At 58.3% G+C, this 21,370-nt stretch overlaps 1 protein-coding gene across 1 annotated transcript in view; it reads left to right on the top strand.

Moving 5' to 3' along the window:
• Positions 1–17,522: 17,522 nt before the first annotated feature.
• RIPOR3 (RIPOR family member 3) overlaps positions 17,523–21,370 on the top strand; it is a 59,333-nt gene continuing 55,485 nt past the window's right edge. Inside the window, exon 1 of the mRNA XM_062202394.1 lies at positions 17,523–17,564. Coding sequence (XP_062058378.1) covers positions 17,562–17,564 — 3 coding nt within the window. The 5' untranslated portion in view covers positions 17,523–17,561. The remainder of the gene's footprint in view (positions 17,565–21,370) is intronic.

Raw genomic sequence — 21,370 nt, 5'->3', positions numbered from 1 at the left:
TACTCATCTCTCGGAAATCGTCACTGTTGGCTGGGCATCGGGGTGCTGTGCATTCAACTGCTGCTTGGGGTCAAGTTCCGCTTTTGATCCAGCGTCCTACTCCTGGGCACCCTGGGAGGCAGCAAACGATGGCTCAGGTACTTGGGTCGCTGCCGCCTGGGTGGAGGCCCTGGCTCCCGGCGTCACTGGCAGCTGCCGCTGCCGTGTGTGTTTGGGGAGTGAACCAGCAGGTGGAAATCTCTGTTGTGTGCCTTTCAAACCAATAACAATAAGTAAACTTATAAAAATTTACTATAATTCTTATTTTTTAGCCATTTAGAGACACAGGGGGAATGGTTAAAATAGCAAGAAATTGGCCTGGGGTTAACCCAGGGCCCGAGGGGCTGTTATCGTCCCCATTTTAACCTTTGACCTACGTGTTGCCTGGCTGTCGAGGAAGAGGGGTGAGGGCTACAGGGTTTGCTGGAAGGCTCCTTGCCTGGCGCCCATCTCTTCTCTTAGTGCGCATCCCAGGCGTGGCCGGAAGCACCCATCGGGAACTTGGGGCGCGGGCTTCAGTGACAAAGCGGCAATGAAAGTGCCCTGAGGGCCCCACCCCCCCCCCCCGAGTGGGCGTTGAGGGAAGGAACACGTGGCAGCCCCCAGCCAGGCCCGGGCGGCGCCGGAGCAGCCACAGACAGGACCAGCCGAGGCCACGGGCGTCCACAAGCGCAGGGGCGGGCCCTAAAAGTTACACAGGTGCACTTCCTTCACCTTGAAGGTGCAGCTGGTCCCAGGCACCTGCAGCTCCCCCAGGGCTGGCCCTGAGCGTCCCGGGAAACCCCTCCGGCCCTGGTAAGCCCTGTTTCATCTTCGTGAAACCTGGTGGACTTGGGTGTAGGTGGCTTGCCCAGCCTCACGCCGGTCAGCGGCAGGGCTGCTCTGCGGACCTAAGGAGCTGGATCTCGGAGCCCTGTCCCGGCTCTGTTTCCCAGGGTGAGGAGGACGTCACCGAGCGGTGTCCAGTGCTCCGTTCCTCTTGCATCGGAGTGTGCTCGCAGTGTCCGTCCCCTTCCTTGGGACAGAGGCGGGCGAGGGTCAGGCTGCCAGGCTGGCTGTGGCCTAGGAGCCTTCTGGAAACAGGTACCCTCCGGGAGACCTGCCCCACGGTCCCAGCACCTGCTCAGAATTCCTCACGGGATTTTTTTTAAGGAGGAGGGAGAGCAGTTAACGATGGAGAAGAGTTTCCAAAATGCAAATAAACCAGCAACCCCACTTTGTTCAGGGAGATCCAGCGCCTTGGCCCGTTCAGGAAGGGAGAGCAGCACCGTTTGGAGAAATCCTTTTCTTCCTCAGGAACGTTCAAGAAGTGAACGTACTTTGAAAAGTTGAAAGCAATGCCAAGTTTATGCAAGACGACACCAGTGATGACAGAGGCTTGGGGACAGCAGCAGAGCCAGCCAAGGGTGATGCCCACGGCGCTGTGCTCTTGGGAAACACGGACGAGAACAAGAATGAGGAAGCCGTGGGCGTGAGGCGCGGTGTGCGGAGCCCAGCCGGGGCGCCTGCGCCTGCCTGGCTGCCCGGGGCTCACCCCCTGCCTCAGCCTCCACCTGGGATGCTGGGAGAACGCCACCAGCCCTGCTGCTGGTCCATGCTGCACCAAAGCCACCTGTGATTGGCCACAACCCCTTTTGGTTTCCACTAGGATTTGAAAGAGCCACGCCCTCCCCCATGGGGGCCAAGAGGTCCCTTATGAGGTTGGAAGCCCTCCACCCAGCTGCTTCCCACAGGGTGTTGGGGGAGAAACGGTAGCCCGGTGGCCCGTCCCCACAGCCACAAACACTACAGTCTGAAAGACCGGGCTCGGGTCTTTCCCGAGATGCTCACCTGGCCAGCTGGGCGTTTCTCCTCCTTACACTTGGCTAACCATGCTTACTGCTGGAAAGAGAGCGAGCCCCAGGCGAGGGCTGGGAATGTGGTGCCGTGGGCCAGATGCCGCCTGGGAACCCTGCGTCCCGCACTGGAGCGAATGCTGCAGTCCCGGCTCTCTGGCTTCCTGTGCGGCTTCCGGCGATCGGTATCCGGGGAAGCAGGGGCGATGGCACAAGTTCTCGGTCCCTGGCCTTGTCCCAGCCCTGGCTGCTGTGGGCAGTTTGGGGAGTGACCCAGTGGATGGAAGACCTCTCTCTCCGTGTCTCTCTCTCTAACTGTTTTAAATAAACAAATCTTAAACACACCACAGCACGCGAGTTTGCGGAGAGACACACGAGGAAGCAGAGCAGCCAGATCCGCCCTGGCTCCGCTCTCTGCTGCAGAGCCTTGTAGGGGCATTGAGGAGAAGCCGCGTGTCTTTAAGGATAAAGATGTTTCTGGAAAGTGCCTTGGGAATTGTCAAAAGGGAGCAGGGTGTGTCTGCGACCTTCTGCAGTGGGGAGGGTTTGCCCAGGTGTCTGTGCCTCGGGCCGGGCGCTGGCCTCTCCTTGGTTTCTACTGGAGCCAGCGAGCTCAGCAGGCTCTACTTACCCAGCAGTCCCTGGGGTGAAGTCCGGGGGATGTCGGGTGGGCCGTGTCCCCTGTGTGCTCAGGGTGGGAAGGGGGGCTTTATCTCGGCCTACTCACCTGAGAGTTTTGATCAGGAGCAACAAATATTGCTTTTTATTTGCATGTGGTCCCTGTCCATCCCATTTCTTTCTTTTCTTTTTAAAAAGATTTATTTATTTGAAAGGCAGAGTTACAGAGAGAGAGAGAGAGAGAGAGAGAGGTCTTCTGTCTGCTGGTTAACTTCCCAAATGGCTACAATGGCTGGTTATGGGCCAGGCTAAAGTTAGGAGCCTGAAACTCCAGCAAAGTCTCCCATGTGGGTGCAGGGGCCCAAGGACTTGGGCCATCTTCTACTGCTTTCCCAGGCCATAGCAGGGAGCTGGATCGGAAGTGGAGCAGCCAGGACTTGAACTGATGCTCATCTGGGATGCCAGCACTGCAGGAGGTGGCCTTACCCACTCAGCTACAGTGCTGGCCCCAATACCCTGTTCATATTTTATGAATAACTACCGGGGAGGAGCTCAAAGTTCCAAACGCGGGGTAATGACCATGAGGAGGATTATATATACCGAACCTAATTCACTGATCCGTCTCACAGCACCTCACAGATCTGTGCAGTTTTCAGCGTTAATTAAAAATCAGAAAGATGGTTAAGGAGATGGAAATGCTAACTCACCTGATTTGATCATCGCTCACTGAATACATGAACCATAGCTATGTACGATTAAAACAAGAAAGATAGGGGTGGGCACTGTGGCGCAGTGGGTAAAGCTGCCGCCTGCAGCGTCTGCATCCCATATGGGCCCTGGTTCAAGCCTCAGCTGTTCCACTTCCGATCCAGCTCTCTGCCTGGGGAAGCAGAGGAAGATGGACCAAGTCCTTGGGCCCTTGCACCTGCATGGGAGACACTGAAGGAGCTCCTGGCTCCGGCTGTTGTGGCCATCTGGGGAATGAACCAGCGGATGGAAGACCTTTCTCTCTCTCTCTCTCTTTCTCTCTCTCTCTCTCTCTCTCTCTCTCCTCTCTGTGTAAATCTGACTTCCAAATAAATAAATATTTTTTAGAAAGATTTATTTAGTTATTTGAAAGGCAGAGTTAGAGAGAGGCAGGGCAGGGAGAGAAATAGAGGGAGAGAGAGAGAGAGGTCTTCCTCTGCTGGTTCACTCCCCAATTGGCCTCAACAGCCGGAGCTGTGCCAATCCAAAGCCAGGAGCCAGGAGCTTCTTCCAGGTCTCCCATGTGGGTGCAGGGGCCCAAGGACTTGGGCCATCTTCCACTGCTTTCCCAGGCCATAGCAGAGAGCTGGATCAGAAGTGGAGCAGCTGGGGCTTGAACTGGTGCCCATATAGGATGCCAGCACTGCAGGTGGTGGCTTTACCTGCTACACCACAGCGCCAGCCCCAGCTATGTATTTTCTTTAAATGTTTATCTTTTGTCATCTACTTGAAAGAGCAACAGAGAGAGAGGTAGAGAGAGAGAAAAAGAGAGATCTTCATCTATTGTTTACCCCCCCCCCCCATGTCCAAGACAGCCAGCACTGGGCCAGGCACTGCAGGCAGAGGCTTAGCCCTCTACTCCATGGCGCCACCCCATGCATGATTTCTCGGTCCGATCTTGCTCGTCACCCTCAGCGTTGCATCACATGATGCCTGCACTGCCCCACCCACATGCCTTCCTCCTCCTCCTTCCTGGCTGCATAGCTTTCCGAAGCCTGGGTGTGTTGCTGTGTAGGCGCTCTTGTGATGGTCAGCTTTGGGTCACTGTTGCACACAGTGTCACAGGGAACACCCTGTGCGTGTGTCCTGTGCACGTGTGTGTGTTTCTCTAGGCCAAGCTCCAAGCAGCCAGTGGGTGTGAACATTCAAAATTTCGGATGTATTACCAGGATCATCCTGAAAGGTAGCACCGATCGCAACCAGATTTCACTTGTTTATTTTTTAAGATTTATTTTACTTATTTGAAAGGCAGAGCGACAGGAGGGGGGAGAGAGGGAAGGGGAGAGAGAGGGAACCCTCTGCTGGTTCCCTTTCCAAACGCCTGCGATAACCAGGGCTGGGCCAGGCCAAAGCAGGAACCCAGAATTCCCCCTGGTTTCTCATGTGCGTGGCAGGGGCCCAGGCGCTTGAATCGCTGCCACCTGCTGCCTTCCAGGGTGCACATCGGCAGTTGCACAGCAGGACTCAAACCTGGCACTCGGCACGCAGCGTGGGATGAGCCTCGTGCCTACCCCTGGACCCCCATCCTTAGAGCTGTGTCTTCCGGGGCCAGCACTTTGGCATGGCCAGTGTCCCAGATGGGAAAGCTGGTTCAAATCCCGGCTGCTCAGCTTGCAATCGCACCCCCTGCAAGCATTCCTGAAAAGGCGGCAGACAGTGGCTGAGTGCTTGGGCCCCTACTGCCCATGCGGGAGACCCAGATGGGATTCTGGGCTCCTGGTTTGGCCTGGCCCAGTCCTGGCAGTTGTGGACATTTGGGGAGTGAACCAGCCGATGGAGATCTCTCTCCCCTTCTCTCCCGGTCACTCTGTCTTTCAGATGAATGAATGAATGAATCTCTAAAAAATGGTGCCTTGTGTGCCTTGCCGTTCACCTTGCCATCTGCGGTGCAGCTGGCTATGGTGAGCGAGGCACAGGTTCGGGAGGAGCCGACTCGGATTTCCGTCTTTGCCCTGACACTGGGACCTGGGCTGTGAGTCTCAGCTGAGGCTCAGCGGCCTCTCCTGAAAAACACCAAGTTACCATCTCACGGAGCAATGGGAGGATGAGAAGACACTAATGGGAGGAGCTTCCAGAAGCTCCTGGAAAATGAAACTTACAGATACATTTATTTTTGTGCCAGAGTTTGAAATCCATGCAAAGGAAAAGTCTTTAAAACTGCATGGAAAATGTGTATTCAAAAAAAAAAAAAAAAAGCACAGATCTCAGAAAATGTCTGCACCAAAATAAAGTTGCTGTTTGATCGCGTTTCCTGCAAACTTCTGGAAGTGTGTGTCTGGGGAAGGCGGGATGCCTCTCTCCTCCCTGTCGTCCCAGGCTGCAGGAGAGGAGCCCGACAGGGGGCAGTGTCTGAGCTGGCGAGCGCTCGGAGAAGCTCCGATGGGGCGAGCGTGCTCCTTGCCCTCGGACCTCACCCAGGTCAGCCTTGCTTTTAATTTTCAGGGCTGCAGTCGGTGAGACAAGTGATGGAGAACGAGAGTGGCTCTCACGTTCAGAGGTTATTTGAGGACAAGAAGTGGCCACAAACCAACATTCCACAGACACTCCCCACCCTCCACTCCCTTCTGAACTTCGTCTCCTAAAGATCTCCCTTTGTCTTCTTTCTTTATCTCCCACGTAATCCACTTCTGTCGCTGGCGTCACCGCTCTCTGCTCACCCGGGACCAGAAGTCTCTCTGGAACCCCCTCCTTCTCGCTCGGTTTCCACGGAGCTGCCTGACTTAAAACATCTGACGACGGTCCCTCCTGTCACCGTATGGCACAGCTCCCACAGCGACCAAATAAATTTACTAGTCAAAAAAGTAAAATGAATCTTTTTAAAAAAGATTTATTTATCTACTTGAGAGGCAGAGTGAGAAAGAGAGAGGAGAGACAGAGACAGAGAGAGGTTTTCCATCCCCTGGCTTACTACCCAAGTGGCCGCAATGGCCAGAGTCAAAGCCAAGAGCCAGGAGCTTCCTCCAGGTCTCCCATGTGAATGACAGGGGCCCACGTCCTTGGGCCGGCCTCCACTGCTTTCCCAGGTGCGTTAGCAGGGAGCTGGATTGGAAGTGGAGCAACTGGGACTTGAACAGGCGTCCATATGGGTGCCGGTGCTGCTGTGCCACAGCGCAGGCCCCTAATTGTAGATATTTATGGGGTTTTGTCTATGATTAGATATGCATGCACAGTGTGTAATGATCAAATCGGGGTAATTAGCATTTCCCAGTCTGGAAGCCTCTGTCATTTCTTTCTGTTGGGAACTTTTGAACTCTTTGGTGAGGTTCTTTATCAGACAGATAATGAATTGTAAAGGCCAGCTGCTCACTCTCCCGCATTCCCACCACTCCTGCTTTGCTGCTCTCTCCACCCCTCCCCCACCAAGCCAGCCACTAGTGATCGCTTTTTTGTTTTGTTTTGTTTTGTTTTGTTTTAAGATTTATTTATTTATTTGAGAGGCAGAGTTACAGAGAGGCAGAGAGAGAGAGAGAGGTCTTCCATCCACTGGTTCACTCCCCAGATGGCTGCAACTGCCGGAGCTGGGCTGATCCAAAACCAGGAACCAGGAGCTCCTTCAGTGTCTCCCATGCAGGTGCAGGGGCCCAAGCACTTGGGCCATCTTCCACTGCTTTCCCAGGCCACAGCAGAGAGCTGGATCGGAAGTGGAGCAGCCGGGATTCGAACCGGAGCCCATGTGGGATGCCGGCACTGCAGGAGGCGGCTTTACCTGCTCGGCCACAGTGCCGGCCCCTCCACCACCTTTGTAGCGTCACACGTGCAGGAGATCAGGATGTGCTTTGTGCCTGGCTCAGTTCTCCGATCATGCTGTCCTCCAATTCCATCCATGTTTCTGCAAACGACAGGCTTGTGTGGTTTTTCGAGGCTGGGTATATTTCTCTGTGATCCATACACCCGTGGTGTGGCTTTCCAGACTTGGTCCCTCCAGGGGGAACGGAACGGCGGCCAAAGCCTCCTGCCGCTGTGGTTTCTGGCCTCTCTCTGGCCTGGTCTCATCTGACCCATACACTCTTTCTGTGCCACGGCTGGAGGAAGTGGCGTCCCCACTTCCCAGTCACAGGCGGGGGAAGGACACTCGTGTCAGCCATGGCTGCATATACCAGGAGGCCTCACAAGGTTACAGCGGAGCGGTCACCTGGTGACACAGTGTTGCAATGCGTTCCTCACGTGTCTGTGCTGACACTGCTGTAAACAAACCGCCTGCCCTGCCAGGCCCACGTGGGCAGGGCTCGGGCCGGGCTGTGGCACGGCAGGTTAAGCCGCAGCTTGTGACACCGGCATCCCGCAAGTCGAGTCCCGGCTGTTCTGCCCATCCAGCTGCCTGCTAACTGATGTGCCTGGGAGATCAGCAGAAGATGCCCGAGTGCTTGGGCCCTGCACCCGCAGACCCTCAGACTCCTGGCTTTGCTCAGAGCAGGGGCGCTCCTGGCTCCTGGCTCCTGGCTCCGGCCTGGCCCAGCTCCGGCTATTGTGGCCATTTGGGAGGGAACTAGCAGACAGGAGCTCGCTCTCTCTCTCTGTTTCTCTTTGTGTTTCCCACTCTCTGTTGCTATGCCTTTAAAGTAAATAAGTAAAGAAAGTAAATCGTGTTTATAAAAATCCAAATACAGCTGTACAGTTGGGTTCTGTGGTTAACACTGGATAAGGATAATAAACCAACTATATTTCTATACACATATATTTCTATACTATTCATTGCCGCTTTACACTCTATTCCTTCTACTTGGTAAAAAAAATACAATTATTTATTTTCGTTTTATTTGAAAGGCAGAGAAACAGGTCTTCCACCCGCTGGTTCACTCCCCAAATGTCTGCAACAGCCAGGGCTGGGCCAGGCTGGAACCAGGAGCTGGGAGCTCCATCCGGGTCTCCCATGTGGGGAGCAGGGGCCCAAGCACTCGCGCCACCCTTTGGTGCCTTCCCAGGCTCGTAGGCCGGGGCTGGCCCTCTGGTTTGGGATGCCACCGCGGTGCCAACAGCGGCCTCCCCGCTGTGCCACAATGATTCTCTGGGGAAGCATGCAGCAGTCCCCCTCTCCAGCTACCTGGGAAAGGCAGAGGCCCGGAGAGGGGTGGGGAGACCGAGGGCGATTCTGTGTTCTTAGGGCTGTCACCCCTGCCCACCAACAGCCTCCCGAGCCCTCGAGTCACTCGTGGGGACAAACTGGTGGCTCCAGGCCGTTCCCTTCGCTTTCTGGAGCCTGGCTGTCCGGGATAGGTTTGTTTGCAGTGGTTCTTAAGGTTTGGTGACTCCCCCTGTATCCCCTCCGGCGCTATCCATGTCCTTTCAAAATTTCTCTGTCTACTCTAAGACTTTTTTCATGGCTGCCAAAACCATAAGGTAAAGGTTCAAGTACATTTAAAAAAAATGCATCACATAAAAGAAACGATTCTATCTCGACAACGGAATCCAAACAGAGCAAAAGAAGAACTCAACAAACAGCCGTTGTTTGTGGTGTGTCCACTGCTCTGAGCAAAGCCGAGAGTCTGAGTGGCAGGCAGAACCCCTGTTTTGCGTCTGATGTCTGGCAGCTGTCGTCACCCTGAGTGATGGGCGTCCACCCTGCCTCCCTCCACAGAGGGTCAGGAACCCATCATGTCCTAAACTGCGGTAGATAACATTTCCCAGCAACACACGAGGACTCTCGTGACCCAGATTCCAGGGGTCGGAGCTCGTAACACAGAACAGCGGTGAGACGAGGGGACACGAGGGGACACTTTCTGGCTCCTGAAGAGTAGGTCTCTAACTCGGGAAGCCCGGGGCCGGCGCGGTGCCATGACAAGTCAAGCCGCCGGGTGAAACGCCGGCATCCCATAGGGATGGTGGTTCCATCGGCTGCTTTGCTCCCCAAGTCCCAGCTACTCCACCTCCGATCCAGCTCCTTGCCAATGCACCTGGGAAAGCAGTGCAGGATGGCCCAGGTGCTTGGGCCCCTCCCACCCACGTGGGGACCCAGATGGAGTTCCGGGCTCCTGGCATGTGCCTGGCCCAGCCCCACCGCTGTTGTGGCCATCTGGGAAGTGAACCAGGAGATGGAAGCTCTGTCTCTCTCTAACTCTGCCTTTCACAGAAATCGATGAATCTTTAAAGAAAAGTCTGCAGCTGTGAGTTGGCACTGTGTGCACCTTTGTTTCACACAGACCTGGGATTAACATCCAGCCGTGTGACATCAGAGTCGGCCACCTGGACATCTGGGAAGCTCCGCCTCCGATGGCTGGGGCTGCCCCAGGGCTTTGCTGGCCAGGGTCACGAGCGGCATCGCTTTCTTTCCCTTCTTGCCCGGCGGCGCGCACTCCCAGCCACCTGGGCACACCCTGGCCGGTGCTGAGGGTGGCTGTCCTTTCCATGGGAGTGCGATCCACACTGATGGAGAGAAAGAGAGCAGAACCCCGGGGCAGCCAGGCTCCTCAGAAGTGAACCAAGGACGCAGCAGATGCCTTTCAGAAAGCTTTCCAGAACCCGCCATGCTGGAGCGAGGCCACAGGGGACTTCCCTTCCCAGCTGTGGTCTCAGCAGAGGATGAGGCTGTGCCAGTCATCTCAGCTCCAGCCGCTGCACAACAAACCATCCCGCAGCTCAGCGGCCTGGAACAACCGTGGTTTGGCTGTGTCCGGTGAGTCTGCGGGCTGGCCTCCCTTGGCGTCACCCGTGTGGCTGCCCTCCTCGGACCACTGGCCCGGGGATGCTGCTCCACGTGGCCTCCCTCGCCTGCCCGGCAGCGGCGCTGGCTGTCTCTTGGTCACTGTGGGTTCCCCTGTGTCTAGCAGACTAGTGCAGGCTTCTTCGCCCTTTGTGGTCTCCGGGAGCCAAGAACACAAAACCAAGGGCAGCTGGTGCAAGGCGAAGGCCATGCCGGATCCACACCCGACACAGTGTCACGTGCACCTGATCCACCGCTCAGAGCCAGTCCCCGGCCCCGAGATGGAGGAGGGGGCAATGCAGGCTTCGCCTCTGATGGGAGGAGCAGCATCCACAGCTTGTGGGCTGTGGGTCCGGGGGCCCCCAATGCACTGAGCTCCCGCACAATGCCCCCAGTCTCTTCCATGTTCTAGACCCTTCACTGATGGAGAGTGCTCTGGGGCCCCGAGTCTCCCCTCTGCACTCAGCGTCCTGTCTGGGCCTGGCGGGGGAAGTGGAGAAGGCAGAGGAGAGCAGGCGGGGTCTGTTCTCCAGATTCTGTTGGTTTAATTGGAGGAGAGGGGGCCGTGCCTGCGCTGGTGACCCATGAGGTCATTGTCTGCGTGCCACGAGCCTCGCTCTCTTCCAACTCGACCACAGTAAAAAGTCGAGGTAGTGGCGCATGCCAGCTGATTCTCCTGTAGAGCCTACTAGAAAAGCACCCGGGGGCTGAGAGCATGGATTCGAGAGCCAGACTTTTGGAGCGAGACTCCTAGCTCCGAAGAGCCAGGGGATGCTGGGAAAGAGGCCTGTCTTCCCGTGCCTTGGTTTCCTCTCACAAAACCAGGGACCTCCGCGTCCAGGCGGGTGTGGGAATGGAGGGAGGTGGCTCCTGCCAACCATGCGGAGTGGCGCCCGGCACCTGCCGTGCCCCGTGAGTATGGGGTCTGTGCTCCAAGCAGGCACAGCCACGAGACAGCTAAGGAAAGAGCCGGCACGGGGCGTTTGCCCAGAGGCCAGGCGGGCAAGGTACCGCTTCTGCCCCAGCTGTCTCTGCAGAGGAGAGAAGGCATCATCACCAAGGCTCAGCTTTGCTCTTGCAGCACACGCACCAAAGCGAGATCTGCACAGCCGGCCATGCCCTGCTCCTTGGAGCCCTATTACCAGGCATTAGCGCGTTGGATGTCGGTTATAAATCTAAACACATGCAGAGTTTGTCTTGCCCCCCGCCCCGAGCAGATTCCAGCCAGGCCCAAAGCGGCCAACCCAAATAAAATGTGCCCTTGAGTGTGTGGTTGCCAGCAACACGTACACTGCTGAGCCGACCGAGCTGCTTTGAAGACGGGGCCCAGGAACGCCCCCAGCGTCAGGGTCCCACGGAGCCCGTGCATATTTGAAGAGTTTATTGGACATCTGCGGCAAAGAGAGGTGCGCTCGGGGAAGGGGGCCGAGTGCTCTTATCAATCAAGTTGTACGGGGTGCATCCAGAGGCCCGGATCCCAAAAGCACAAAAAGAGAGCGGGCAAAGAGAGCGGGCGGGAGGCCTGAACTCCAGGGGAGTTGTGGAATTCCTGAGCCGCGGAGTCATTCTGGGAATGCGAAGCTCGCTCCCCATGCTGTGTCGGTGAGGAAGTGACAGTCCCCAGGCCCCGCATGTCAGGCCCTCCGAGCACCCCGTGGGTCCTCAGCGCAGGAACCATTTCCTTCACCAGACTGGGTTTCTGGGGCAGCCCGGAGGCGGTGTGCCGGGTGTCTGGGGCTCCCCTGGGCGTCGGGCTTGGCTCTTCCTGATCCCCCGAGCTGATAAGGCTGCAGCTGGAAGGACACAGGTTTATGGTCCCCACGGTGGCCTGGCCGCTATCTGATGGCTCGGCCGTTTGTCATGGGGGCTCAGGAGTGCCTGGAATGAGGCTCAGATGAGAGCGGAGGAGGCGCCTGGGAACGATGCCTCGATGCCTCGGGGGTCTTATCTCTGGGAAGATTCCAGCAACCTGAGCTGTCGGTGCTGGAGGAGGACGTGGTCCATACCGGGGCCTCTGGGTTTGGGAGAAAGGCGGATGGCACACGACAGCGTGGGCTGGGAGATAGCTCCCCCATGGGGCGCCCTGCCCCGGCTCCCACCTGGCATGAGAGACCCCTTTGCCACCCCAGACTTTGTCCCTGGTGTCTGCAGGGTGCTGGGCCGTCGCAGAGTGACCAGCCTAGGAGTGTTCAGCCTGAGGGAGGCCACCTGGGTTCCAGGCGGGCTTTTCCCTGTGAATTAGCCAGAGGGCCGCTTGTCCTTGTCCCGCTCTGCTCCGGCCCGAGGATCCACACGCGGGGGACAGGGGTGGGAAAGCAGGCGGTGCTGCGGGACGGCCGCCGTGGCTTGCCACGTGAGTCTCAGGGCTTCAGATCAGGTAGGGAGCTTGATAAAGTAGAGTCTAGCTTCAAGGGCGCCGCCCTCACAGGCTCCCAGAAGGCAACCCACCTGCGGGTCCACGGTCTGCCCATGGAGTAGCAGGTCGTCACTTCCCCCACCGCTCACGCAGTACAAGGAGGCACTAGTTTTATACCCATTTTACAGATGAGGAAATGGCGACCCACAGAGGTCAAGTTACTTGCTCAAGGTCACCCCAGTTTGGAAGCAGAGAAGCCAGGGTGGGACTCCAGGGTCTGTGTGCTTAGCTGGTGCTGTCATGGTGAGGGAGAGGGCACCCTGCCCAGAGGGAGGCTTGGAGAAAGCTCTGGACGCTTGAGACGCCTTTGTTGGGTTCCAGCAGGTTAAGGGTTAAGGCGTTCATGAAGCAGGGAGAAAGGAGAACTCCAAGCCTGCATGGGGCACAGGGCTGCAGCGTGGCCTCCCAGGGCCAGGCCAGACCTGCACCTGCTGCAATCAGATTTGCAACGCAGAGAGCCCGGGGACTTGGGGCAGCCGTTTGCAGCAGCGGGTAAGACGATGCTGCTTGGACACGGTGCTGCTTGGAGCCCCAGCTCAGCGGCTGATGGCGGCTTCCTGCTTACGCACAGCCTGGGAGGCGGCAGGTGAGGGCTCAGGCTCTTGGCTCCTGCCACCCGCTTGGGAGACCCACATGGAGTCCTGGCTCCGGCTTGGCCCAGCCCCGGCTGTTGTGGGCCTTTGGGGAGGGAACCAGTGGGAGGCAGATCCCTCTCTTTCTCTCTCTAAGTAAAATAAAAAATTAATAAAAACTTAAAAGAGGAACGAAAGCCCCAGTGGCGTTTCCGTATTCTTAGCACCCTCAGCCTTCCAGGCCCTGAAGGCCCTGCTCCCAGCCGGCTGCCGGCTGCCCCACCCCCGCTCGCAGCTCTTGGCCTTGGAGGCTGTGTTTATGGTCTGTCTCCCACATTTCCTCCTCGTCCTGGCATCGGGGATGCAGTCCCTGCCCGCTGACATCACAAGGATGCTGGAGGGGACAGGGATGGAGATGTGGCAATTGCGCGACGACATGAGAGGCGCTGCGGCGTGTGGAGGGGGTGCACTCCCTCTCCCGAGCCCCTCTGACCCGTGGCCATCGGGGTGGGCGCAGAGAGGTCCTTGCTGGCCTCGAGGCCGGCAGGTGCTTTCTGCCCCCACGTGATGCCCACTCCCCTGGGGGACACCGGGTGTGGGTGTGGGGGCTCAGGGACTTGGGCGGTCATTTAGAGGGGGCAGCAGCTGTGCCTGCCCTCGTGTCCCCAAATGCCAGCAACTCGGGCACCTCCTGGACAACCTTCATTTGCCTCCTGGGCCTTTGTGTACGTAAGATTCCTGTTTTAAGTTGATTCGCTTCCCCTCTCCAGACTTTAACAAGTTTCAAACCTATGGGAAAGTTGAAAGAATTGTGAAAAAAGCAAAACAGAGTCCAGATTCCTGCTCACCCAGGCTTCCCAGATGTTAGCTTTGCTGCTGCGTTTGCTGCTCTCTCTACTTCTCTCCACGCGGATATTATCCAGGAGCTCCCTGCTAATGCACCTGGGAGGCGGCAGGTGATGGCCCAAGTCCTGGGGTCCCTGCCACCCACGTGGGAGACCCAGATGGAGCTCCTGTCACCTGGCCTTGGCCTGGCTCAGCCCTGGCTGTTGCAGACATTTTGGGAGTGAACTAGAGTATGGAAGATCTCTCTCTCTCTCTCTCCATTTCTGTCTCTGTCTCTCTGTCACTCAGTCCTTTGAATAAATAAATATATTTTTAAAAGATTTATTTATTTATTTGAAAGGCAGAGTTACAGAGAGGCAGGGCAGGGAGAGAGATAGAGGGAGAGAGAGAGAGAGAGAGGTCTTCCATCTGCTGGTTCACTCCCTAAATGACCACAGTGGCCGGAGCTGCACCAATCCAAAGCCAGGAGCCAGGAGCCTCCTCCGGGTCTCCCACGCGGGTGCAGGGGCCCAAGGACTTGGGCCATCTTCTACTGCTATCCCAGACCATAGCAGAGAGCTGGATCGGAAGTGGAGCATTTTTGGCCCATTAAAGATATTTAAATAAGTTTTTAATTTGAGAATTATTTTAGACATAGAGAAAAGTTGCAAAAAGAGCAGAAAGTCCCTGTGTGCTCTGCGCTGATGTCCTGTGGGTGTCTTCGCTGTGGACACCTTGCATTTGTCCCAACTAAGGACTCTATTCGTTAAACTCCCTGCTGTCTTAGGGTTTCTCTTGGCTGTCTCCGCAGCCGGTGGACTCCCTCTGAACCTTTTCAAACGTGAGCCTAGGAAAGCGTCCCTGGAAAGCCAGGCTCACTGGCCCAGTGCAGTGCCAGACAGATGCTTGCTGCTGGCAGCGAGCGGCCGTGGGGCTGGCGCTGCCTCTGTGACACAGGCGGATTGGCCCGAGCTGGAGAGGCATGGAAGACAGGCCGGCACCAGCTGAGGCTGCTTTTCTGCCTAATGGGACTACGAGAGCTGGCGCGGGAGCCAAGTGATTCTCCAGCAGGGGAGTCGGCACTGAGTGCCCAGCCGGCTGGTGTGGGCAGCCCCCCGCGGGAGCCGCACCTGGCACCCCGCACCGCCCAGCGGCCCGGCGTTCCCCGAGGGCCGGGCCCCGGAGCCCCACGTGCCGGGCTGCCCAGCCACTGTGGACGAGTCGTTGGTCTCTGCAGAGACTCCCCCAGCCTCCTTCCCAAAGCCGCAGGCGTCATGTAGAATGGCGCCTTGCCAGGGACCCAGCGCCGCCCAGGGGCAGGAGGGCGGAAACTGGCACCTGGGCTGACTCCACGGGTTCCTTGAAAACACTTCCAGGTAGCTGTCACGTGTCCTAGGCTGGGGCCGGTGACAGTGCTGCCGGAAACAAGCCGTCGCTTTGCCGTTCTCTCCGGGGAACATGCACCTGTGGTCCTCATTTCCGCGAGACCTCGCCCACCCCCCCCCCCCACGGCAGCTGGGCCACTCCATGACCGGTCAGTGCTGGCTCAGGGGCTCGGCGGCACGCGGGAGGCGATGGCAGAATTTCTGAGTTCACCCCTATTGCAGACCTGACGCTTGCACAGTCCTGTGGATGCGCGCAAAGGGGCAAACGTTCCCACGCCCTTTTCTCCCTGTGCAGGTGTTCATGTCCCTAACACAGGGAGCTGGCGGGGACACAGGTCGTGGACGGCTTTGTTGCAGGTGAGGGCCCGCCCCAGCCCTTTCCCCGGAGGTGCCGTCGCAGGTCAGGTGGCGTCCAGATCCCGGTCTAGCATTCCAGGCGTTCCCCCGGCAACCGTCCGCCCTCGGGATGCGCCGGAGGCATCGCTCTGACCTCTTCGGACTCAGTGACATGGCCTGGAAGTCCTGCCTGTTGTCATAGTTACAGCTCCTTCTAAGATTTTCTTAAAACTCATTTATTATGCATTTGAAAGGCAGAGCGGGCCAGCGCCGTGGCTTAACAGGCTAATCCTTCGCCTTGTGGTGCCGGCACACCGGGTTCTAGTCCCGGTCAGGGCGCCGGATTCTATCCCGGTTGCCCCTCTTCCAGGCCAGCTCTCTGCTGTGGCCCGGGAAGGCAGTGGAGGATGGCTCAAGTGCTTGGGCCCTGCACCCCATGGGAGACCAGGAGAAGCACCTGGCTCCTGCCTTCGGATCAGTGAGATGTGCCAGCTGCAGCGGCCATTGGAGGGTGAACCAACGGCAAAAAGGAAGACCTTTCTCTCTGTCTCTCTCTCTCTCACTATCCACTCTGCCTGTCAAAAAAAAAAAAAAAAAAAAAAAAAAAAAAAAAAAAAAAGAAAGGCAGAGTGCCAGAGAGAAAGAAAGAGCAGCAGAGAGGGAGTCACCCAGAGACATCTTCTGGTGCTGGTTCATCTCCCAGATGCCCGCAACAGCTGTGGCTGGGCCAACGCCAGGAGCCCAGAACTCAGCCTGGGTCTCCCACATGGGTAGCAGGGACTCGGGGCCATCGCCTGCTGCCTCCCAGGGTGTGCATTGGCAGGAAGCAGAGGGGGGCCCCGAACCCGGGCCCTTCGGTGACGGGCTGTAGGGGTCCCAAGTGGCGTCCGGCCATTGCACCGACTGCCCCCGCAGACAAAGCTCTTACGCTGCCGCCGGGGACCAAGCCCAGCTCTCAGGGTGTACTTGGCGGCTCCCCCCACCCCCCGCCTCCCAGGCCACGTGCGAGGCGCACCCTGGCCGGCTGGAGATGTCCAGGTCCGGTTCTCTAGGGTTTAGCCAACGTGCCCTTCAGCACACGTGTGCCTCAGGGGCGACAGCTGCCAGCGGCTGCTCTTGGGGGGGGGGGGCTGCTTCCTCCTGGCTCCTTCGATGCTCTGGGCGCAGGTGGACAGGGCCGAGGGGCGGGAGAGACATCCTCTCCAGGTCCCAGCTCTGGTGTCCTGCCCGCTGGCCCTCCTCCCGCGCTCTGTCCCTGAGCCAGGTCAGAAAGCGGAGTTGACCAAAGGAGCCCTGCGCCACCAAGGCGGGGTCCCCTCCCCCCCGAGTTAAGGCTGCACGAACTGTCCACACGCGCGACAGGGCAGAGGCCAACCCAAGCCCAGAGATAATGAGCTGGTAAAAAGGGAGCCGGGCCCCCCCCATGATGTAAAGTGGGGGTGCAGGGACGGGGCCAAGGGGAAACCCACCAGTAGAGGCAGGGGTGTGGGGGGGAGGGGGCAAGGTAAGGAGGGGAGGAGAGGCTGGGGGCGGGGCGCGGGGGGGGGGCGCAGCCGGGAGGGGGAGGCTGCCCCTGCCTGTTTGTGATTAGCACGTAAACAGAAACTTCCAGGCTTGCCCTCCGCCCCCTCGGAGGCAGAGCAGGAATCAGATGCTCTGTGATTAATTGTGGGGGATTCAGGACACGACCACAAACGCGGCGTGGACTAGAAATTAGCTGCCTTTTCCCAGTCCCCTTGCCAAGATGGGAGTGGGGGGTGGGACACGAAGGGGCGGGGGCCCCGCCTGCTGGGGGCCAGCATGGAATTCTCCCTGGCAGAGCTCGGAGTGACACTGACGGGGCTGCTGGCCGCGTCCAGAGCAGCGGGCGGCATCGGGGGGAGCAGGGCCGGCTTCCTGGAACCCCGGCTCACGGCCGCCTGCACCCTGACACGGGGCAGATAAGAGCCCGGGCTGCGCTATCAGAGGCGGACAGAGCGCTGCCCCCTGCGCCCGCAGGAAGCCGGGGGGATCTTCTCGGGGTGGGCTTCTCCCAGCGCCAGCTGCAGTCCGGTGGACCGGAGCTGAGGCTGCCTTGCTGGGACAGAGACGGCAAGGCGGTGGTGGCGCTGACGACAGCGCGCCTTGGCCCCAGATGTCCAGACCTGCCGGATGGTGAGTGCAGAGCGGCTGCTCCGGGCGTGCTGTTGGACCGGACTTCGGAGGGGGTTCCAGGCAGGGAGGGGAACTGGGGTGCGGTGAGGTGGGATTGGTCGCTGTAGCTTGCTGTGTGGCCTTGGGCAGGTTCTTTCCCTCTCTGGACCTCCCTGTGTGTCAACGGAGCGGTTGAATGAGGTGATCTTTAGCAGACGCCGAGTGACAGCCGGGCACGGGCCTGGGCACGAAGCTTTCGCTCAGGGAGCCCCTGCGGTCCCCCCACGGGGCACTCGTTGTAGTCCTCACTACTCACCAAGAGGAGGGAGGTTCGGAGGACCACACAGCGCCTCGGCAGCAGACGTGAGACCCGGACCTGGGTCCTCCTGACTCCTCTCGGGCTAAACCCCCTGCGAGCCGTGGTCGTCCACGCTCTGTGTTCTCCGTGTCTGGGACACGCCTGGATGGGGGTGAGAAGTGTTGCTGGAGGGAGGCGGTGAGGCTGGGCTGAACCCTGACACACTGCCTATAGCTTTGTGGATGCTACCCCAGCCCGGGCGGGGGCATCTGTGTCCTGGGGCAGGACAGGAGCTCTGGGGCTGTGAGGCCTGGGGGGGGGGGGGATCTGTGTCCTGGGGCAGGACAGGAGCTCTGGGGCTGTGAGGCAAGAGGGTTAATGTGGGGGTGGAGAGAGGGGGCGGGGAGAGTGGCACGTGCCTCTCCTAGGTTTTGTTCCAATTTTATTTTGCCTTCTCAAAAATCTGTTTCAAATCATTCTTGGGCCCGCGTAGCCTCTTTGGACGAAACAGAATTGTGAAACAGACAGAGCTTTCCACGTGCCTCCCCTGCGGGACTCACATATTAATCCTGTCCCGCGCTATTTGCATATTCACCCCAGCAGCTGGGGCTGGCAGCAGCCAAGAGATACGAGGCAGATAAAGTCCTTGGTGTCTTCCTGGCACCGACCAGGAGCAGCCAGCTTCCATCCAGGGGCCTGGAAGCCCACAGGCCGGGCTGCGGCAGGTGGGAAACCCCTGGGGTGCCAGGCACTGGGCCAGGGTGAAAGGCCCCAACACCCAGATGTGGCCTCCTTTCGCTTCCCTTGGAAAATTCCACCCTGCAGCAGCTCCAGGCCGGCGTGGGCCTCCTTCTCTGAAGGGGGCTGCCGCAGACCCCCACCCTGCCTTAGGGATGAGTCGAGACCCAGCTCTGCGGTGACAAGTGTCCCCGAAGCACCCCCAGCCCACGGTAGATGGAGCACCGGTCACCCCGCCCAGTGCTACCCTTCTGTCCGTGTGGGGCATAAAGCAAAGGCGTGGTTCTCGTCTATCTCTCGGGTCTCGTGGCAATGCAAGGCCCTGGTTGGAGGGCCCGTAGGTTCCACACTGGGTGGGGGTCAGACGGGAGCCGCGTGAAGGACAATGCTCCCTGGCGTGGTCGGGGAAGGAGCTGTGACGGCTTCCTCACCCCGGGCGGGGGGTGACAACCTGGGGCCTGCAGCTTCTGAGAGGCCCTGATGAGTCGTGGAAGCACAGCTTGGTCTGGCGGCGGCGGGATCTGAGCCAGGTGTCTTCCGGCCTCACCCATGTCTGGCTGAACCCCGGCGGGCCCCAGCTCTCTCCAGGGAGCTCCAAGCGGCCATCTCATGTGTGCACCGGACTCACCTCCGGTCCTGCTGGCCCTCTGCACGTCCTCCGAGGCTATCGGGGAGACTCCTGCCACGGGGTGCCAGTGGCCACGCTGCCGTCTCCTGGCTGGGGTCTGGGCAGGTGTGGAGACGGCGCTGGTCTCTGAGCTTGGCGACGTCCTGGCCAGTGTGGCCACGGTGGTGCGCTGGAGCTGGCCTGTACCGATGGGAAGTGGTGGCTTATTATGACAAATTAAATGACGTAAACTTACAAGGAAGTCAGCTGTGCTTAAAGCAAGGTGGCAAGTGCTCCAAGCTCATCACTTCCTGTCCCTTTATTTGTTTTTTTTTTATTCTTATAAAGGCAGAGTTACAGAGGGAGAGAGAGGGAGAAATAGAGCCAGAGAGAGATTTTTCCGTCGCTGGTTCCCTCCCCAAATGGCCGCAATGGCCGAAGATGGGCCAGACTGAAGCCAGGAGCTTCTTCAGGGTCTCCCACGTGGATGCAGGGACCCAAGCACTTGGGCCATCTTCTACTGCTTTCCCAGGCCATTAGCAGGGAGCTGGATCGGAAGTGGAGCAGCTGGGACTCGAACCGGCGTCCACGGGGGATGCCGGTGTTGCAGGTGGCAGCTCACCCCCTTGCGCCACTACACCAGCCTCACCTCCTGTCTGTGAGACCACATTGGCTCTCCTCTCCACTGCCGAGCTGGTTTGTGTCTGTCGGTCACCACCGTGGCCGATGCAGGTTTCTCTTAGGTCCGTGACCTGTGACTCCGACTCGAAAGCTTGAAATTGGCCACGTTGGGAGAATTTGCCGATGGAAACTGGCAAGCGGCACGGTTCGGGGCTTGGTTTACTGCTCTGTTGATGGTCTCAGTTTGAGAGAGAGGAAGCAAGTTAACGCAGCCGATGGAACCACCGGGTGCTGACTCCGTGGCTGTCACGCTGTGATCGCCCCGAAGGCCGAGGCCGCCGCTTATGTCAGCACCGACATGCGCAGTGCCCGTGTGCTCTGTTGTCTGACTTTTGTCAAATCTTGAGGCATGTCAACCAATTTTCCCGGAGAAGTAAGCTCCTTCCTTACAGCTACAGGTACAGAGTCGCGGGGGATGGGGTGGGCTGGGGGTGATCCAGAAGAAGGTTCTGTGCCCGTGAGTTGCTTCTATGAAATTTACAAAAAAAATTGGGACTGGTGCTGGTGTCACATATGGTCGCCGGTTCAAGTCCCAGCTACTCCATTTCCGATCCAGCTCCCTGCTAACGTGCCTGGGACAGCAGTAGAAGATGGCCCAAGTCCTTGGGCGCTTGCACCCACCTGGGAGACCTGGAAGAAGCTCCTGGCTCCTGGCTTCAGATCGGCTCAGCTCTGGCCATTGTGGCCATTTGGGGAGTGAACCAGCAGATGGAAGACCTTTCTCTCTGTCTCTCCCTCTATTTGTAACTCTGCCTCTCAAATACACAAATAGATCTTTTAAAATTTTACAAAAAAAGAGAGTTGTAAGTTTTCTCTTTAGCTGTAAATGTGCGATGTCTAAGAAGCCTGAGTGTGGTGGTGCCTTGGTGGCCGAGGGGGATGGGCGGCAGGGCGTCCTGGGGATAATACAATGCATAGTCGCTCAGGGCCCTTGGCCAAGACGGGTAGTGCTGCAAAGACCCTGTGGGACCCTCCCAGATGCCTGAGCCCGTCTCTGGATGCCCCCTCACATCCCAGGGTGCAGATGCTGCGTGGCCGGTTGTTACACTGTGCCATTTAGGCGTAATGACAAGGAAAAAAGTTCGTGCGTGTTGAGTACAAATGCAGGATTTTTTCAGAATATTTTCCATCCACGGTTGATTGAATGTGTGGATTCAGACCCAAGGGAGGGCTGGCTTCTGATCGTGCGTGCCTGTGAACACACACACACATACACACACACACCCCATCCCCTGGCCAGCGAATACACGTGGCCCTGGGCCCTCCCCCACTCAGGGGGTCAGGCCCTAGGATGGAGCCCAGAACGCAAATCTATCAACTTCCTCCTCTTGGTGAGAAGGCACCAGTGAGCAGCCCCACGCCTTCGTCCTGCCTCCAGCGCGAGAATGGATGCAGAGATGGGGCAGGGTCCCAGCGCCGTCCACACTTGCAGCGTCCTGGCCCGGCCCTGCCGGCTGCAGGGAGGGGGATGCTCTCCTCACGGCCCCCACCGTCTGCGCTCTC

Source organism: Lepus europaeus, chromosome 10 (assembly GCF_033115175.1).
Source record: "Lepus europaeus isolate LE1 chromosome 10, mLepTim1.pri, whole genome shotgun sequence".
Lineage (NCBI taxonomy): Eukaryota > Metazoa > Chordata > Mammalia > Lagomorpha > Leporidae > Lepus > Lepus europaeus.
Note: the sequence above shows the minus strand (reverse complement) of the source record. Positions and strands in the feature narration are given on the sequence as shown.